Source organism: Lolium rigidum, chromosome 2, assembly GCF_022539505.1.
Source record: "Lolium rigidum isolate FL_2022 chromosome 2, APGP_CSIRO_Lrig_0.1, whole genome shotgun sequence".
In the NCBI taxonomy this organism is placed as follows: domain Eukaryota; kingdom Viridiplantae; phylum Streptophyta; class Magnoliopsida; order Poales; family Poaceae; genus Lolium; species Lolium rigidum.
In genome coordinates, this window is record NC_061509.1 from 137,529,139 (window position 1) to 137,543,368 (window position 14,230).

The following is a 14,230-nucleotide window of genomic DNA, read 5'->3' on the forward strand; positions in this document are numbered from 1 at the left end:
GCTTGCAGATCCGCCTGACAGCGCGGGTCAGTTGAGGCGAGTCGGAGAAGTGGGGGCAGTGCGTCCATGACAGAAGCTCGGTGGCGGGGCAGTTCTTAAAAGCCGGAAGTTTCTTTTCACTCGCGGGGTCGGAGACGTCCTTCAGATAGAAGAAACCCCCGGACCAGTACCTCGCGGATTCGTGGCGGTCGGTGGGGGGGTAGACGCGGCCCGGGCGGAGCATAAAGGTGATGGATCCGCATGTAGCGAGTTCGGCGGATTGCCGGATCCTCTCCTTCTTGACAGAGAAAAAGTATTGGAACAGAGAGATCTCGGGGTTACCCGGAGATGGCCTTCGCAGAGGGTGACGTGGTTGCTGATGGCAAGCACGCTGTTTGGAGATATGTTGTGGGGTTGGAGTCCATACGTCTTCAGAATCTCCAGGAAGAAGTCCGAAGGCGGAAATGAAAATCCGCGCTCCACCAGCGCCTTCGTCAGCACCATCTCGTCGTCCCTCGGAGCCGGAGCTAGTTCATTTGGAACTGACCTCCAGCTTCCGGGTTGCAGAAAGCCCTCCGACTCGAGGTTCTTCAGCTCCATCTCGGTGGTGGTACAGGGCCACCATTTTCCTTTAGCTTCAGAATCTCGCTTCCGAGCTTTCGACTTCTTTGTGACCTCTTCCGCCTGGTGCTCCATTTGACCCGCCCCGGAGGCTTTCTCCGTGTGAGCAGAGGTCCCCTCAGCCTCCTTGCCGGAATCCTTTGAAGGATCCAGCCTGACTGGAACGAAGGAAGGAGGGGCGGAGGAGATTGGGGTCGCCATGATTGGTTCCGAGGTCGGAGGCGGAGTCGTTGAAGACATCTGAAGAAAAAGGGTTTGGCGGAAACTTACTTTAGTCGGATCCCACATCGTCGTCCCCAAGTTCACCCCTACCGACTACGGCGCGAAAGTGAAGCTCGAAGACTTACCGTAATGGCGTATGCGGTGGTCGGAGTCGCCGGCGACGAGTTTTCCGCGCGGTGGCTCGCCGGAGTTAAGAACACGAAGAACACTGCGGTGGTGGACTCGCTCCGGTGATGCTCCGGCGACTGTTCCGGCAGGTTCCGGCACGGCGGAGGAAGAGCTCACGGGCGGCGCTCGGCAGAAGGGTGAGAAGGGGGGTGAATGAGGGTGAGGGCCTCGACGGCGGATATTTATAGGCTGAGGGGATAAGATTCGTGCTCCGCATCCTGTGGTCGGAACGCAAGCGTCGCACCGTTGGATGCGCGACACGTGTCCCAAACCCTAACGAGTAAAATGGCTAGAGATAAGTTACCGCAGAAATCGCGCGAAAATGGCGCCAGAATTGGCGGAACCGTTCGAGTCTTTTAAGATTCCGGGTAATTGCGTGAGGATAAGTTAGTTCTCATTTGCGAGCAGGGAGTAACCCGGAAATGTTCTTTGGAATGTCGATGGATGAAGTCCCGCAGGATGGGAGCATTTTCCGACTAATAGTTGGGGAAAGAAGAAAATGTGAAGTTGGAGCTCTTTAAGTTTCTCCGCGTTACCAACGTTTGCCGGAGATTATGATGAACCAGCAAGGCGGAAACTGCAGGTGAAACTCGGAGAACTCTGGGGGCTACTGTTGTGGGTATACTTCATGGGTGTACCATCGACAGTGCCTAGATCCGGCAAGCTCGGGTGGCCCACAGATGGTGATGAGGCATGTGGCCCATCGGGCGGCCCGGTTGTCGTTGATCATGAAGGAAGAAGTCCAGCCCAGGATCGAGTAAGCCGGATCCGTACCGACATTAGGAGTAACCCGGATCCATGGAGGCCCATGGGGAACCCGGATCCGATACGACGTATATGGAAGGCGGATCCGTGACGTGCACGGCAAGATATTGTACCGTAGTTAGGCTATCTCGTAATCCGGCTAGGACTCTCCATGTAAACCCTAGATCCGTGCGCCTTTATAAGCCGGATCCCGGGAGCCCTAGAGGCACAACCACAACTCATTGTAACAACGCGAAAGCGCCCGGATAATTCCGGACAAGCAGCGAGTAGGCCCCGTCATCGTGCGGGTGTTCCGAAGCTGGGTAACTCGCGTACCACCGTCCCGTGTGCACTCCGCCCTATGGCCCCTACTTCTTCTCCCCCTCGTGAGGATCCCTCCTCCGAGGTACCGTCGATTAGGCAACGACAGTCGTAGCCCTCCTCGGCAACAATTAGGCGACCGGTGAGGTCCTCGATTGTGAGCTCTCGGACTTTCACCGTCTGCTCGATTGCCATGACCATCGGCCGATATTTCTTCGGCACGACTCGGAGGTACTTCAGCACGGCCTTGTACTCATCAACAGGATCACCGAGGAGCTCGAGATCGCTAGCGATGGAGGTCAGGCGAATCGCGAAATCCTCGACGGACTCACCGGTGCGGAAGCGCAGCTCCTCGAACTCACGCCGCCGCGTCTGGGCCTTGGCGTCCCGGATGCGCTCGCACCCGAGGCGCATGGTCTTCAGGATTTCCCACACCGATCGGGCGCAGTCCTTGGCGCCCAGTACGCGCACAAGTTCGGGCGGCACCGCACGGAGCAGCGCCGCCAGTGCCGCACGATCATCTTGATCGTCGTCAGCACCGTATTCGATCATGTCCCACAGGTGCGCCGCCTGTAGCTGGACGCGCATCACCATCGCCCATTCCGCGTAGTTTGAGCGGGTTAGGGTTGGGTACCGGACTGAGCCAGAACCCTCGCGCACGACTCGTTCGCGCACGACGATCTCGCCACCGAGCCGCTGGTGACCGGGGGGGTGGCGTCTTTCAGCCGACGGCTTCGAGCCGCTCCCCGCAACCTGGGTTGCCTTCTCCTTCTCCAGCGTCGTCGGCGATTTCGACATGGCTATGATACCACTTGTCGTTGCAGAACGTTGCTTCCTCTCTCTCTCAACTCTCGCGTGTGGAGGTTAGAACGAAGGAGAAAGAACACACTGATTTGTGTTGCGTGCAACTAACTTGCAGGTTTTCTGTTTCCCTTTTATTTGTCTCTGATCCTACAAACATGGATCAGCTAAACTGAAAAGAGAAAAATGCGGTACACGAAGAGAAGTAGGTTTGGGTTTCAAATATGGAAATTTCAAAAATTCTCCCAAAAACTTTATTTTGGAGTGACTAAGAAAGATTCAGGCTTACCTTTTCGATGTGATCGTGCCATCCCACGATCCTCTGCGAACAGCCCACGAGCGCCGCAATGAGCGTGCTGACCATGCCATCCCATGATCCGATAGTGGCGCCGAGCTAACCTGCTACAGCTATTGACTTAGCACCGAACAGACTCAAGTGCTAGACTGACGAAACTGAAGAAATAACGACTCGACAGCTAAAACCCTACACCTAACTGAAACTTATTGACACTTGGGTGCAGGTAACTACTGACAGAACAAGATTAGGAGCCAACATTCTTTTGGTTGATTTTAGTATCGACTCTACCCTTTGATTGATTGTAATGGTTGAATTATGTTGAACTCATACTTCTGGTTAATAAAAAAAATCCATGTGCATCAATTGATGCAGACTGGGACGATGGTCCCTTATCGAAAAAAAAAGTTCTTTGCGAGGAGGTTTAGAGAGCCAGGTTCGTCTGGGGAAGTATAATATTTTGCTAGTTTTAATTAGCTGGCATTAGAACTGCTGCCTTGTAAATTAGTAGAACGCTGCCAGCGCTTGAGCTGTAGTCAGAAACAAGGGGATTCGATCTGAAGCTACGGAAGAAATAATAGTTTTAAAAAATGCAGGATTCTCTGCGGTACTGTCAGCAGCCGGCCGGCGCTTGCATGGTTAGAAACGATAACCGATCGCGTGAGTTCTGTATGTTCCTCTTGATAGAGTTGCTGCGGACTACACACGTGTTCACATCACAGAGGCATGGAGACGCGACACTGCTCTTTGTGTGGATCGATTAATACTAGCTGCCCAGAGACGCGACGCTGCTGGTTAGTATGTTGGTTCTGAAAAAATACGAAGCTAGGTGATGTGATCGATGCCATCCTGAAGTGAGCACCAAAGGGTCACATGGCTGTACTTCCGGTGTTGTTTCTCTTGGTATTTACACGATCTGTTGTTTTCCTCTCATTTCTGCTAGTAGACTAATTGTTCACCTTATATTTTTACCAGAAGAGCTTTTCTCTTGGATATGCTATTTTTGTGATTAAACAAATTATAGGTTTCCTAACATGAATTATATTTGCTGCCTTATGAATGCTTGTGATGCTTCTTATCCAAATGTTCACTGTGGTGTAGTTTGGCTAGATTATTTGCTGCCATGGTAGATTATTTAGCATCTTCTTGCATCTTCAATTCTTTATGCATATGTTATTGTAGCTAGAATGCTCCTATACTGCTGCTGTTTGGAATAACTTGAATTCTGGATGAAACAACTTGTTTGCAAAATGTGTAAGTATATTTTCTGATTTACTGTAGCAGAAGATGGTTTATGATGAGCACAATCTGCTTACTTTTAGCAGCGTAATTCTTTTTGCGAGAAATAAATCTTATTTTTGATAGTGCTAGTGCTGACTGTCCAACCCTTGAATGAGTGTGTCATGGATTATTTAGTTTCTAAGGATTTGAGCTTAGCTTTGCCTCTTATGTGACGGATTATTCTCCTGCAATTTTCCGAGTTTGGAATTAGCATCTCCAAGACATGACTTGAAACACAATATTCCTGTAGCTAGAATTTTTAGTTCCTGATATGGTAAATGTTTTTGATTTGTTGACTAGACACTGGTCTTGGTTAATTTTGGAATGGAGGGAATATATAGCGGGCTTTGTCTATGCCGTGGGTATTCAGCAGTCTCAATCATTCATTCTTTACTTTCTTGAAACCAATACATGAATGATGAAGCTCAAATGTGCAATTCTTAGTTGCTCCAACCAAATTGTAGTGACATATTATTTTCCCTGTAGGAAAAATGGGCTTTATCTACTGATTGTGCTCGCTCTGTAGTGTTCTTGAGTACATTTTTTTACTGACAATTTTTTGGTCATTCCAGGCCCTTACAACAACCACTAATCAGATCTTTGGTAATTGCTATTTTTTGCAGGGATCATTCTTCCATCACACTCTTTCATGTCAGAGCAACAAAGAGAGGTTTTCATTCCACAAAACCTCATTTAATTGCAGATTACATTCACTTGCAGCCGTTTTCTTATTTTCTCTGAAAATAATTGACATCTTTCCATCATAATCACATCAAGTGAGCATAACTTTTTAGGAGACTGTACCCGTAAAGGAGTAGGTTTCTTCAGAGATACATATGCTTGTGTTGTACAGATATAAGACACAGTTTAACACATCCCTTTGCTATTAGTTCGGAAAAGAACATAATTACTTGGGAACTCATAGACGATAAGTCAAGAGTTCAGTATCAAGATGATATGCTGCTTGTACATCCTTAGGCCTTATTCTGTAGGATCCACTCTAATTAGCATTCCTGAACTCTGCTGGACATGTTCTGTATTGCTCTCAAATGCAACGCATGTATGGATGTACAATCGTGGAGTTCGTATATTTGCCAGTGTCATCTCAAATGCAACGCTTGCATGGATGTATATTAGTATTTGATGGTTTATACCTTGTTTCCTGGCAGGAAATAAGTCGCTTTGGACTGATTTTGTTCTCATAATATTGAAGGGAACAAGCATGTTTTTAAGAGAACTGTCCCAGGCCTAGTTGGTGCTTTATTCAACATTGTTTTACACCTTCAAAGTCCACTCATTTTCTCTACCTTTTAGTCGGTGCTGACTGAGAATAGCATTTTCAGTGATCCATGCTTAAGGCCCTTATTTAGTTTCTGATAGCCTTCTTGTTAGATCACAAGAACTTAACTTGTCAAACATATCTTGTAGCTTCAGTACTTGCTTAGAACCATGTGCCTATCCAGTTTGAATTCCTCTATTTGTTTCATGTCTCCGAAAAATGGATTATGAGATCTAAGGCCATGAGGTAACTACCATGGTTGTGTAGCTGTGATGAAGAGATGCTATTGTTGCTGTAATGCATATTTATGTACTGATTGCAAGATATGATCTTCTAGTGTGCTAAAAAGATTAAATTTTTATTTATGATACAAGTCTAATTCAAACTGTCAAAAAAGATTGTCTTTTTATCCATTTGTGTTGAATACACTAGTTTGTAAAAGCAGTGTTCCAAACAAGTGTTTTGACAAGTGTTTTAGGTGAAATGGATTTTGTACTGGTAGTGTTTTGGGTGGTTGGTCTTTTCACCCAAAGCACCCCTCAACCTTAAAACACTCCTCAAAACACACAAAACCTGGTACGGAGCGGGGCCTTAAGAACCCCGAATATAAACATAGATGCTCATATCTTAGCTAGGACGTCCTCTTGTCTTCAAGTGGGTCGTCATATTTGGTTGCTGGATTCTCTAGATATTACATGTATTTAGATGTTTATTATGAATGAATAAAGCCCACCGTTTACCCTAAGAAAAACTATTGTAGAAATAAAAATAAGGTAGAGCCACTTCACTCAATGGATACACTTTCCGTAATTTAGATCACTTTCATGCATGTACGAAATATTAGAGCATCTCCACCGGTGCCCCCGATAGCATTTTGGGGGTCGGCATCGAAAATGGGCTCACACCGGCGCGCCCAAAAAGCGTTGGCGCTTTTTCGAGCCCAATAGAAGTCGGCAACCCCATGTTGGCCCCTTTGCGAAGGGTGCGAATCGGGCGCGCTGGCACCTCGCGAGACAAAATTTTTTGGGCGTGGGAGCCGCCTGTCAGTGACGCCAGGCCGTCGCGCGGGAGATCTCCCGCCACGACGCTGGGCGGGAAACTCTCCCGCCACGATGCTGCACGGGAGGTTTCCCGCCTCGCCGCCGGCCTATATTACCCTCCTTCCTCGCCTCTAACTTCAGTAGTGCAAAAATCTAAACCCCCAATGTTCGATGTGTGGGAGGAGACAACGCTAGAGGCGGTCGTAGAAGTCGTGGAGGAGGACCTGCAGCTCACAGAGTACGAGGCGTGGGAGGAGGCGGCGCTAGCGGCGACCGTAGAAGCATTTGCCGCGAACGAGCGGCAGCTGCTGGAGGCGGGGCAACGTCACCGGGAGGTGGAGCGGCAGCACCGGTGGGAGGTGCGCCGGCAGCAGGGGTGGGAGCAGCTTGCGCTGCGGTGGGAGATGCGGGGGGAGCAGCAGCATCAGGATGAAGTCTACGAGCGGCGGCGCTTGGTGGAGATGCAGCTGCGGCTACGGAGGCATGAGGTGGAGCACCGTCGGCGGAGGGAGGAGCTGGTGCAGCAGCTGCGTCAAGAGGTGGCGGCCGCGGATAGAGCGGCCTACTTGACGTTCGTGGCGGAGAAAGCAGCGGGGGATCAACGATGGAGGAGCAGTAGAGAGAGCATCGGAGAGAGCAGCGGGCGATCGTCCACCTCCATAGAGCCGGGGGCCAATAGGTAGTAGGCTAGAGATGAAGTAGGTTTCGCATATCATCCGGATTGAGGAGTGAATAATATTTTACTCGGATTTGCCCTAAAATATTATTCAATTCTCGATCCTGAATAAATGAAAATGAAATTATAACAAATTATTTAGTTTGTCTTAAAAAAATCCTATCAAAACAGCTGTTTGGGGCCGCCGGTGTGAAAAGTTGGAAACAGCAGCCTCAATAGAGAATGCAGTGCTAGTGTACTCCAACGACGTTCCTGCTGGCGACTATCTAGAGGACACCGATGGAGATGCTCTTAGGGCATCTCCAACCGCGCGACCCAAACGGACGCGCTGGGCCGTTCGTTTTGGGCCGTTTGGGTGGCCGAACGGACACCCGGACAGCGGCCCGCGTCCGCGTGTCCGTTTGGGTCGCACGCTGCGCCCAACGCGCGAACGCGTCGCATATGTAATTAAAATAACAAAAATAAAAATAAAAAAGGAAAACAGCCAAAAATAACATTAAAGTAGTGGTTAATTAAACTTAGACCTATTTTGGGCAATTTTTACACAAAAGAAAGCCCTATATGGGCTTTAAACTTAAAAAAAACCCTAGACAGGGTTTGCGAGCACGGTGGCCGCCGGCAGTACTACTCCCAGTAGTACTCGTCATCGTCGGCGTCGATGACGACGATGCCCCCCGGCGGCGATGCGCTGTTCCGGCTCGACACGCCGGAGGGCACCGGCGACTCCGGCCAGGGCTCCCACTGCGCCCTTTCCCAGGGGGAGTGCGGGTTCGGCGGGCTCATCGGCCTGCGCAGCCGTGCCCTCCGCGCGGACTCCTGCCGGAGCTGCTCCTCCTCCTCCCGGAGCTCCGCCTGACGCGTAGCCTCCTCCTGACGGCGCGCCAGCTCGAGGAAGGCCCACGCCTCCGCCTGGGCGTCCTCCTGGGCCTTCCTGGCCGCCTCCTCCAGTGCGGAGGCGCGCAGCGCCTCGGCGAGGTGCGGCCATTTGGCCAGCTCGTCGAGGTCCTGCTGCTCGCGGGACGCTGCGAGCGCCGCCTGCAGCTCCGGGTCGTTCTCCTCCTCCTGGGGCTGCGGCTGCGGCTGGGGCTGGGGCACGGGCTCGTTGATGTAGAGGCCGCCGGGGCGGCGGCCAGCCCGCCTAGCAGGTGTGCCTGGCTGCGCGCGAGGCCGCGCCGTCGCGGATGTGAAGCATGTGCGCCGGCGCGCATCGTGCTCCACCTCGAACCACAAGTCCCAGTTGGGACTTGCGTCGCCGTACGCGGGGTCCTGCTGGAGGTCCGCCGGCAGCTGAGCGCGACGCCTCCGGATCTTTTGCGTAGAGGGCGCGACCGGAGCCCGGGATGGGCGGCACCGGAACCCGATCTGGGCTCAGGTGCCAGCCGTGGGGGAGGTGCACGTCCCCCCACGGCATTGGGACGCCGGCGTCCCAGAACATCTGCGCCACCGCTACGGTGACGTAGATCCGCTCGCGTCTGGGAGGCGTCGGCGGCCCCATTGTGAACGCCGGCGGCGCGACTTGCCGGCTGCTGCCGGCCTCGTGGTCGTTGGCGGACGGCTCGAACTCGCGCTTCGGGGCCATGGCGGCGCGGAAGCTTCGAGCTCGCGCGTGCGGCCGGAGTGAAGGGGCACCGACAGGTGGGCCACATTTAATAGGACTGGGGCACCGACAGGTGGGCCAGCCACGCGGACAGGGCGGACACGCGAGGACGCCGCATGCCATCCGCGGCCACGCAAACCCGGCCCAGATTTGGGCCGGGTTTGCGTCGTTCCGGACGCCGCGGCCGTCCGCTTTTGCGGTGCGTCCCCGCGTTGGGCCGGGTTTTTGTCCGGCTGGACCCATCCGGACGCGCGGGCGCGGGATGGGTCGCCCCGTTGGAGATGCCCAACCGGGCGACCCAAACGGACGCGCTGGGCCGTCCGTTTTGGGCCGTTTGCGTGGCCGCCCGGACACGCGGACAGCGCCCCGCGTCCGCGTGTCCGTTTGGGTCGCACGCGGCGCCCAACGCGGCGACCCAAAGAGACGCCACGTGGTTCGTCTTCGTTGCGCGGCGCTGCGCCATGGCAGGCCTCGACGGGACAGCCATGGTGGGCGGTGGAACGCGCGGGAAAGATCCCGCGCGCACCAAGGTTCCCGCGCGCGAAAACGCCATTGGCGCGCGCTCGCGCCCAAGTTTCCCGCCAGACCGCCGGCTATAAAAGACGGCGGCGGTCTCACCCAGACCGCATCACCGTTCTCTCCCCCTCCACCTTCTCCGGCGCCATGCCGCGCACCCTTCAGGCCACATGGGCCAAGCTCTCCCTCGCCGCCCGGGCCAGGTTCCCGCGGACGGACGAGGAGGAGCGCGCGGACTCGCGGTGGGTCGCCGACGACGAGGCGCTCCGCGTCGCTGCCGAGGCGGCGGCAAAGAAGGCCGGTGACGCGGAGATGGGGGAAGCGGCCGCGGAGGGCTGGCACGAGACCGCGGACGGCTGGTACGAGGCCGCGGAGGAGGGGGCGGACGCCGCGGAGGAGCCCGTCGCCGCGGAGGACCCTCGCTGGCGAACATCAACGCCGCCATCGAGGAGCGTCTCGCCGACCTCACACGCGTGACGAAGGAGCACGAGGGCATCTGGCGGGCCGGCCGCCGCCGCTTAGGCGACCTCCTCGGCCAGAAGAACGAGCTGCTCGATATGCGAGCATCCCGTCACCTCATCCAGATGTCGTCGCCCGAGCGGCGCTCCCGGGAGGATGCTGCGTCGGCGGAGCGCGGCCGGCAAGAGCGCATGCGCCGGCGGCAGGACAACCACGAGGCCCAGGCCGCCGGCCGCGTCCTCCTGGAGGCGCGCACCGCTGTGGAACGCGCCGCCCTGCAGGAGCTTGAGCTATGCGGGAAGCGGATGGTTCCGCCGCAGGAGGCGGAGCGCGCCCGAGCTGCGCGGACGGAAAGGAGGAGGATGATGCCCTCCGTCCAAGCTGCCGAGGCCCGCGCCGCCGCCCGCGCCGCCGCCGACGCGCCACCCAGCCCGTAGGAAGCTGGAGTGGAATCCTCACGCGTACAGGCCGCCCGCGTCGAGTGAAATCCACGGCCCCGACGGCGAGCCGGCGAGGCCGCCGGCCCCGTACGTATTTAGGATAGAAGTAGTAGCTAAAAAAAAATTGTAATGAGTTCTATTTAATGAAAAATATTATTTATGCCTATGACACGCGGGCTAGGGGCGGACAAAGGGCGGACGCGAACGACCAGCCTTTCGCGTCCGCGGCCACGCAAACCCGGCCAAGATTTAGACCGGGTTTGCGTCGTTCCGGACGCCGCGGGCATCCGTTTTAGGGATGGATCCGCGCGCTGGGCCGGTTTTTTGTCCGGCTGGACCCATCCGGACGCGCGAGCGCGAGATGGGTCGCCCGGTTGAAGATGCCCTTACTGCGCATAGGTTCCGGGCACAGCGTCGGCACGCCTCCGAGCAAGTGGGTGTGGATGGAACGATGAACCTCTCCATGCCAGTCTGACAGATCACCGTCTCAGGAGCAGCAAAAGCTCGCCATCCATCCATTCCGGCCGTCCAGTCCATGAGTCCCCACGTACGTACGGCCGGGCCGATGACCTGCAAACCAAGACTTCGAATATCCAGAGCGAGCTGCCATCTCACCTGATTCGCCATGTACACTCGACCCGTCCGCTCAGTCCTCAGCGGTCGTCACATCGCATCGCAGGTCGATCGATGATTGGGATCGATCGGGTCGTAATCGCGTCAGCTCAAGATAAAAGGTTGCAAGACCCATCTGCCGCACAACTAAATTACCAGGCAGCCATGCTCCCGGTTAGCAAAAAAAAAAAGTCTAGTTCAAAATAATGGATAATAGTAAATGGGTCAGCTCATCGGAGAGTGGCATTTGTTCGGTGCGTGGACCTCCCGTTCACTAAATCATTTTGTTTTGTTGCATGCCAATTTATTTCAGATTTTTGAGACTTAATAAAATTGAATAATATCTGGCAGTACATATCTCAAAGTATTAACATAGTGAATCCGATGACACAAACATGCGCAAGATGCCTGTGCATGGGATAAACACATTTCTCTCAGCTCATCGTGCCTTTTCCTGTTGATGATAGTTAAAAAAAAAAAACACATTTCACTTTATGTGAATTCGACGACACAAATATACGCGAGATGGGCAACTATGACGAGGTTGTTGGAAAGGAAGGAATGCACCCTAGTCGCCACAACTTCTATCTTTTGTCATCTCCCGTTACCTTTTTTTTTTTTTGAAAAACACAGTACAAACGCAGGCGCTCACATACACGCTCATACACTCACCCCTATGAACGCACACACGCACACCCTACCCCTATGAGCACCTCCGGAAGACCGAGCCGGCGGATTGGATCTTGAAATTGACGAAGTCACCACGGAGCGCCTCGCCGTCGACAGGAACGTCGCCTCCCACTGAAAGAATATTCCGCTTTTATGAGACACACAGATGTCAAACCTGGGGTTTGAACTCTGGTGGGCTGGGGGTACAACCACCCTCCTAACCACCCAACCTCAGGTTGGTTCTCGTCATCTCCCGTTACCTAGCCACAACTTGCATGCATCATCACATGCATGTCACCAATCGTTGTTGCTATCCCTAAACCTCATTTCACCCGCAAACTCTAGTCCGACGTGCCAAAGGGGAGGCTCTTCGGCTCTGTATTGGTGCCTCTCAGCCGCCAAGTCGTGTATTTCCTAGCGAAGGAGCAGGTGGCGATGTTCGGAAACCTGAGTAAAAGATCGGTGGAGAAGGACCCAATCATAATCTGCATCATGGGTTCTAGGTCCTTTTGCAAAATAAATCACAAACAAATCGAATCGCGCAAAATAAGCCTTTATTTCTTATATTTGTTTCCATAACCTGAACTTAGCTTTTTTTGTCCATTTTCCCATAATATACATTTGGTTTATTTATTTATAGAATTTTATTCATGTTCTTCATTTTTTTGAAGAAAACAAATTTCCTAGGTCGACCTAACGTAACCACAACGTACGGGCGCTTTTCTTATGACAGGCCGTGCCTCGTTAGCGGTCGACGTCACGCCCGTCCTCGCCTCCTCAGGCGTCCTCTCGATCAGCAGGTCAGTTTCTGCAACAGAATTCTGCCTGTGCAAATCCACTTAACTTTTCCAGATGATCAGTAGCTTAATTGGCTCGCGATCGTGTGGCGTTTTCATCCATACGCATCCGTGCATGCATGCGTGCATGGATTCACAGCCGCGACTCGATGGAACACCGCCCCGTTGCCTATATAAGCACACCAACATCGCCGCCAAATTTGCATCGCACCAAGCCGAAGACGCAAATATTTAAGAATTGCATTAAGTAGATCGTGTTCATGGACAGCCACCGGCAGCATCAGCAGCAGCAGCCAGCTCCGCAGTACAGGGGCGTGAGGCGGCGGAAATGGGGCAGGTGGGTGTCGGAGATCCGGCAGCCGGGTACCAAGGTCCGCGTGTGGCTCGGAAGCTTCGACTCGGCGGAGATGGCGGCGGTGGCGCACGACGTGGCGGCGCTACGGCTGCGCGGGCCGCGGGACGCGCAGCTAAACTTCCCGGGATCCGTCGGCTGGCTGCCCCAGCCGGCGACCACGGACCCGGCGGACATCCGTGCGGCGGCGGCAGAGGCAGCTGAGCGGGTGCGTCGCGAGCCGGCGCTGGCGGTTGCCGCCGCCCCAGCCAATCAGCCGGCGGTCGAGCTAGGGGACGGCGAGTTGGACGACCAGCTGGAGTCATCACCCAAGCTGTGGGCGGAGATGGCAGAGGCCATGCTGCTGGAACCTCCCAGATGGGACCAGGATGGCAGTGACGCTGCCGAGAGCTCCCAAACCTGGCCGCAGGGGTCCCTCTGGGATGCCTGCTAATTATCAGGCCACTGCTAATTATTATCACAAGCTATGCAAGTGCGGGCGTAACTACTACTAGTGTGGTTAATGGTTTGCTAAAGGCTAAGTACTGGGAGTAATAAGTTTGAAGTGAACGGTGGTGAACCATCAGAAGTCGCTGTTTGCAAAATGAACCGGTCAAGCAGTGCAAAGACCCCCTAAGTTCAATGATGTAACCGGTGTCAAATCAGGCAAACAGTGGAATTCGTGTGACGTGTATCCAACAGTAACAGTTAGTACTGCTTTGTTGATATTTTTATGCGAATTAATATGGAAACAGAACTGAATTCTCAACTCCAAGGTTCGTTTGAGCAACATTGACTATCCGAGGCCCTCTTTGATTAAGGGGATAAGGGTGGGCATCCATGCACCATGGGTCTCACACCTTCTTTTTGATGACGACTGTCTAGTCTTTACCCAGGCCTCGGCAATGGGGGCAACAAGGTTGAATGCCATTCTGGAAACTTACCACAAGGGCTCTGGTCAGATGGTTAATAAGAACAAGTCTGCTATTTTATTTAGTCGCAATTGTGAAGATGATATGAAAACAATAGTTCATGCAGCTTCAGGGATTTCGTCTCAAGCCAAGATAGAGAAATACCTCGGGCTCCCTACAGCCCTCGGTAGATCTACGGATGAAGAGTTTGAACATATTCTCACAAGGATCAGAAAGCTAGCTCGAGGATGGACCCCTAAAACTTTGAGCACTGCAGCTAGGGAAACACTAGTGAAAGCTATTTGTCAGACTATTCCCACATATTCGATGAGTTGTTTCCGTCTGTCAAAGAAGCTATGCAAGAAGATTACTAGCTGTGTCCCTACTCCCTAGATTTTGGTGGGAAGGTGATGAGAATAAGAGGAAAATCCATTGGAGAAAATGGGAAGATATTTCTATTCCGAAGAGTTC

General features: G+C 53.4%; 1 protein-coding gene across 1 annotated transcript; it reads left to right on the plus strand.

Annotated features, from left to right (window-relative positions):
- Positions 1 to 10,179: 10,179 nt before the first annotated feature.
- Positions 10,180 to 13,302, plus strand: LOC124687317 (dehydration-responsive element-binding protein 1F-like; the record flags this gene model as incomplete). The annotated part of the gene is made up of 2 exons (XM_047221109.1): positions 10,180 to 10,188; positions 12,823 to 13,302. Coding segments are annotated over 2 exons (489 nt in total), but the record flags the coding sequence as incomplete, so codon positions are not given.
- Positions 13,303 to 14,230: the final 928 nt, after the last annotated feature.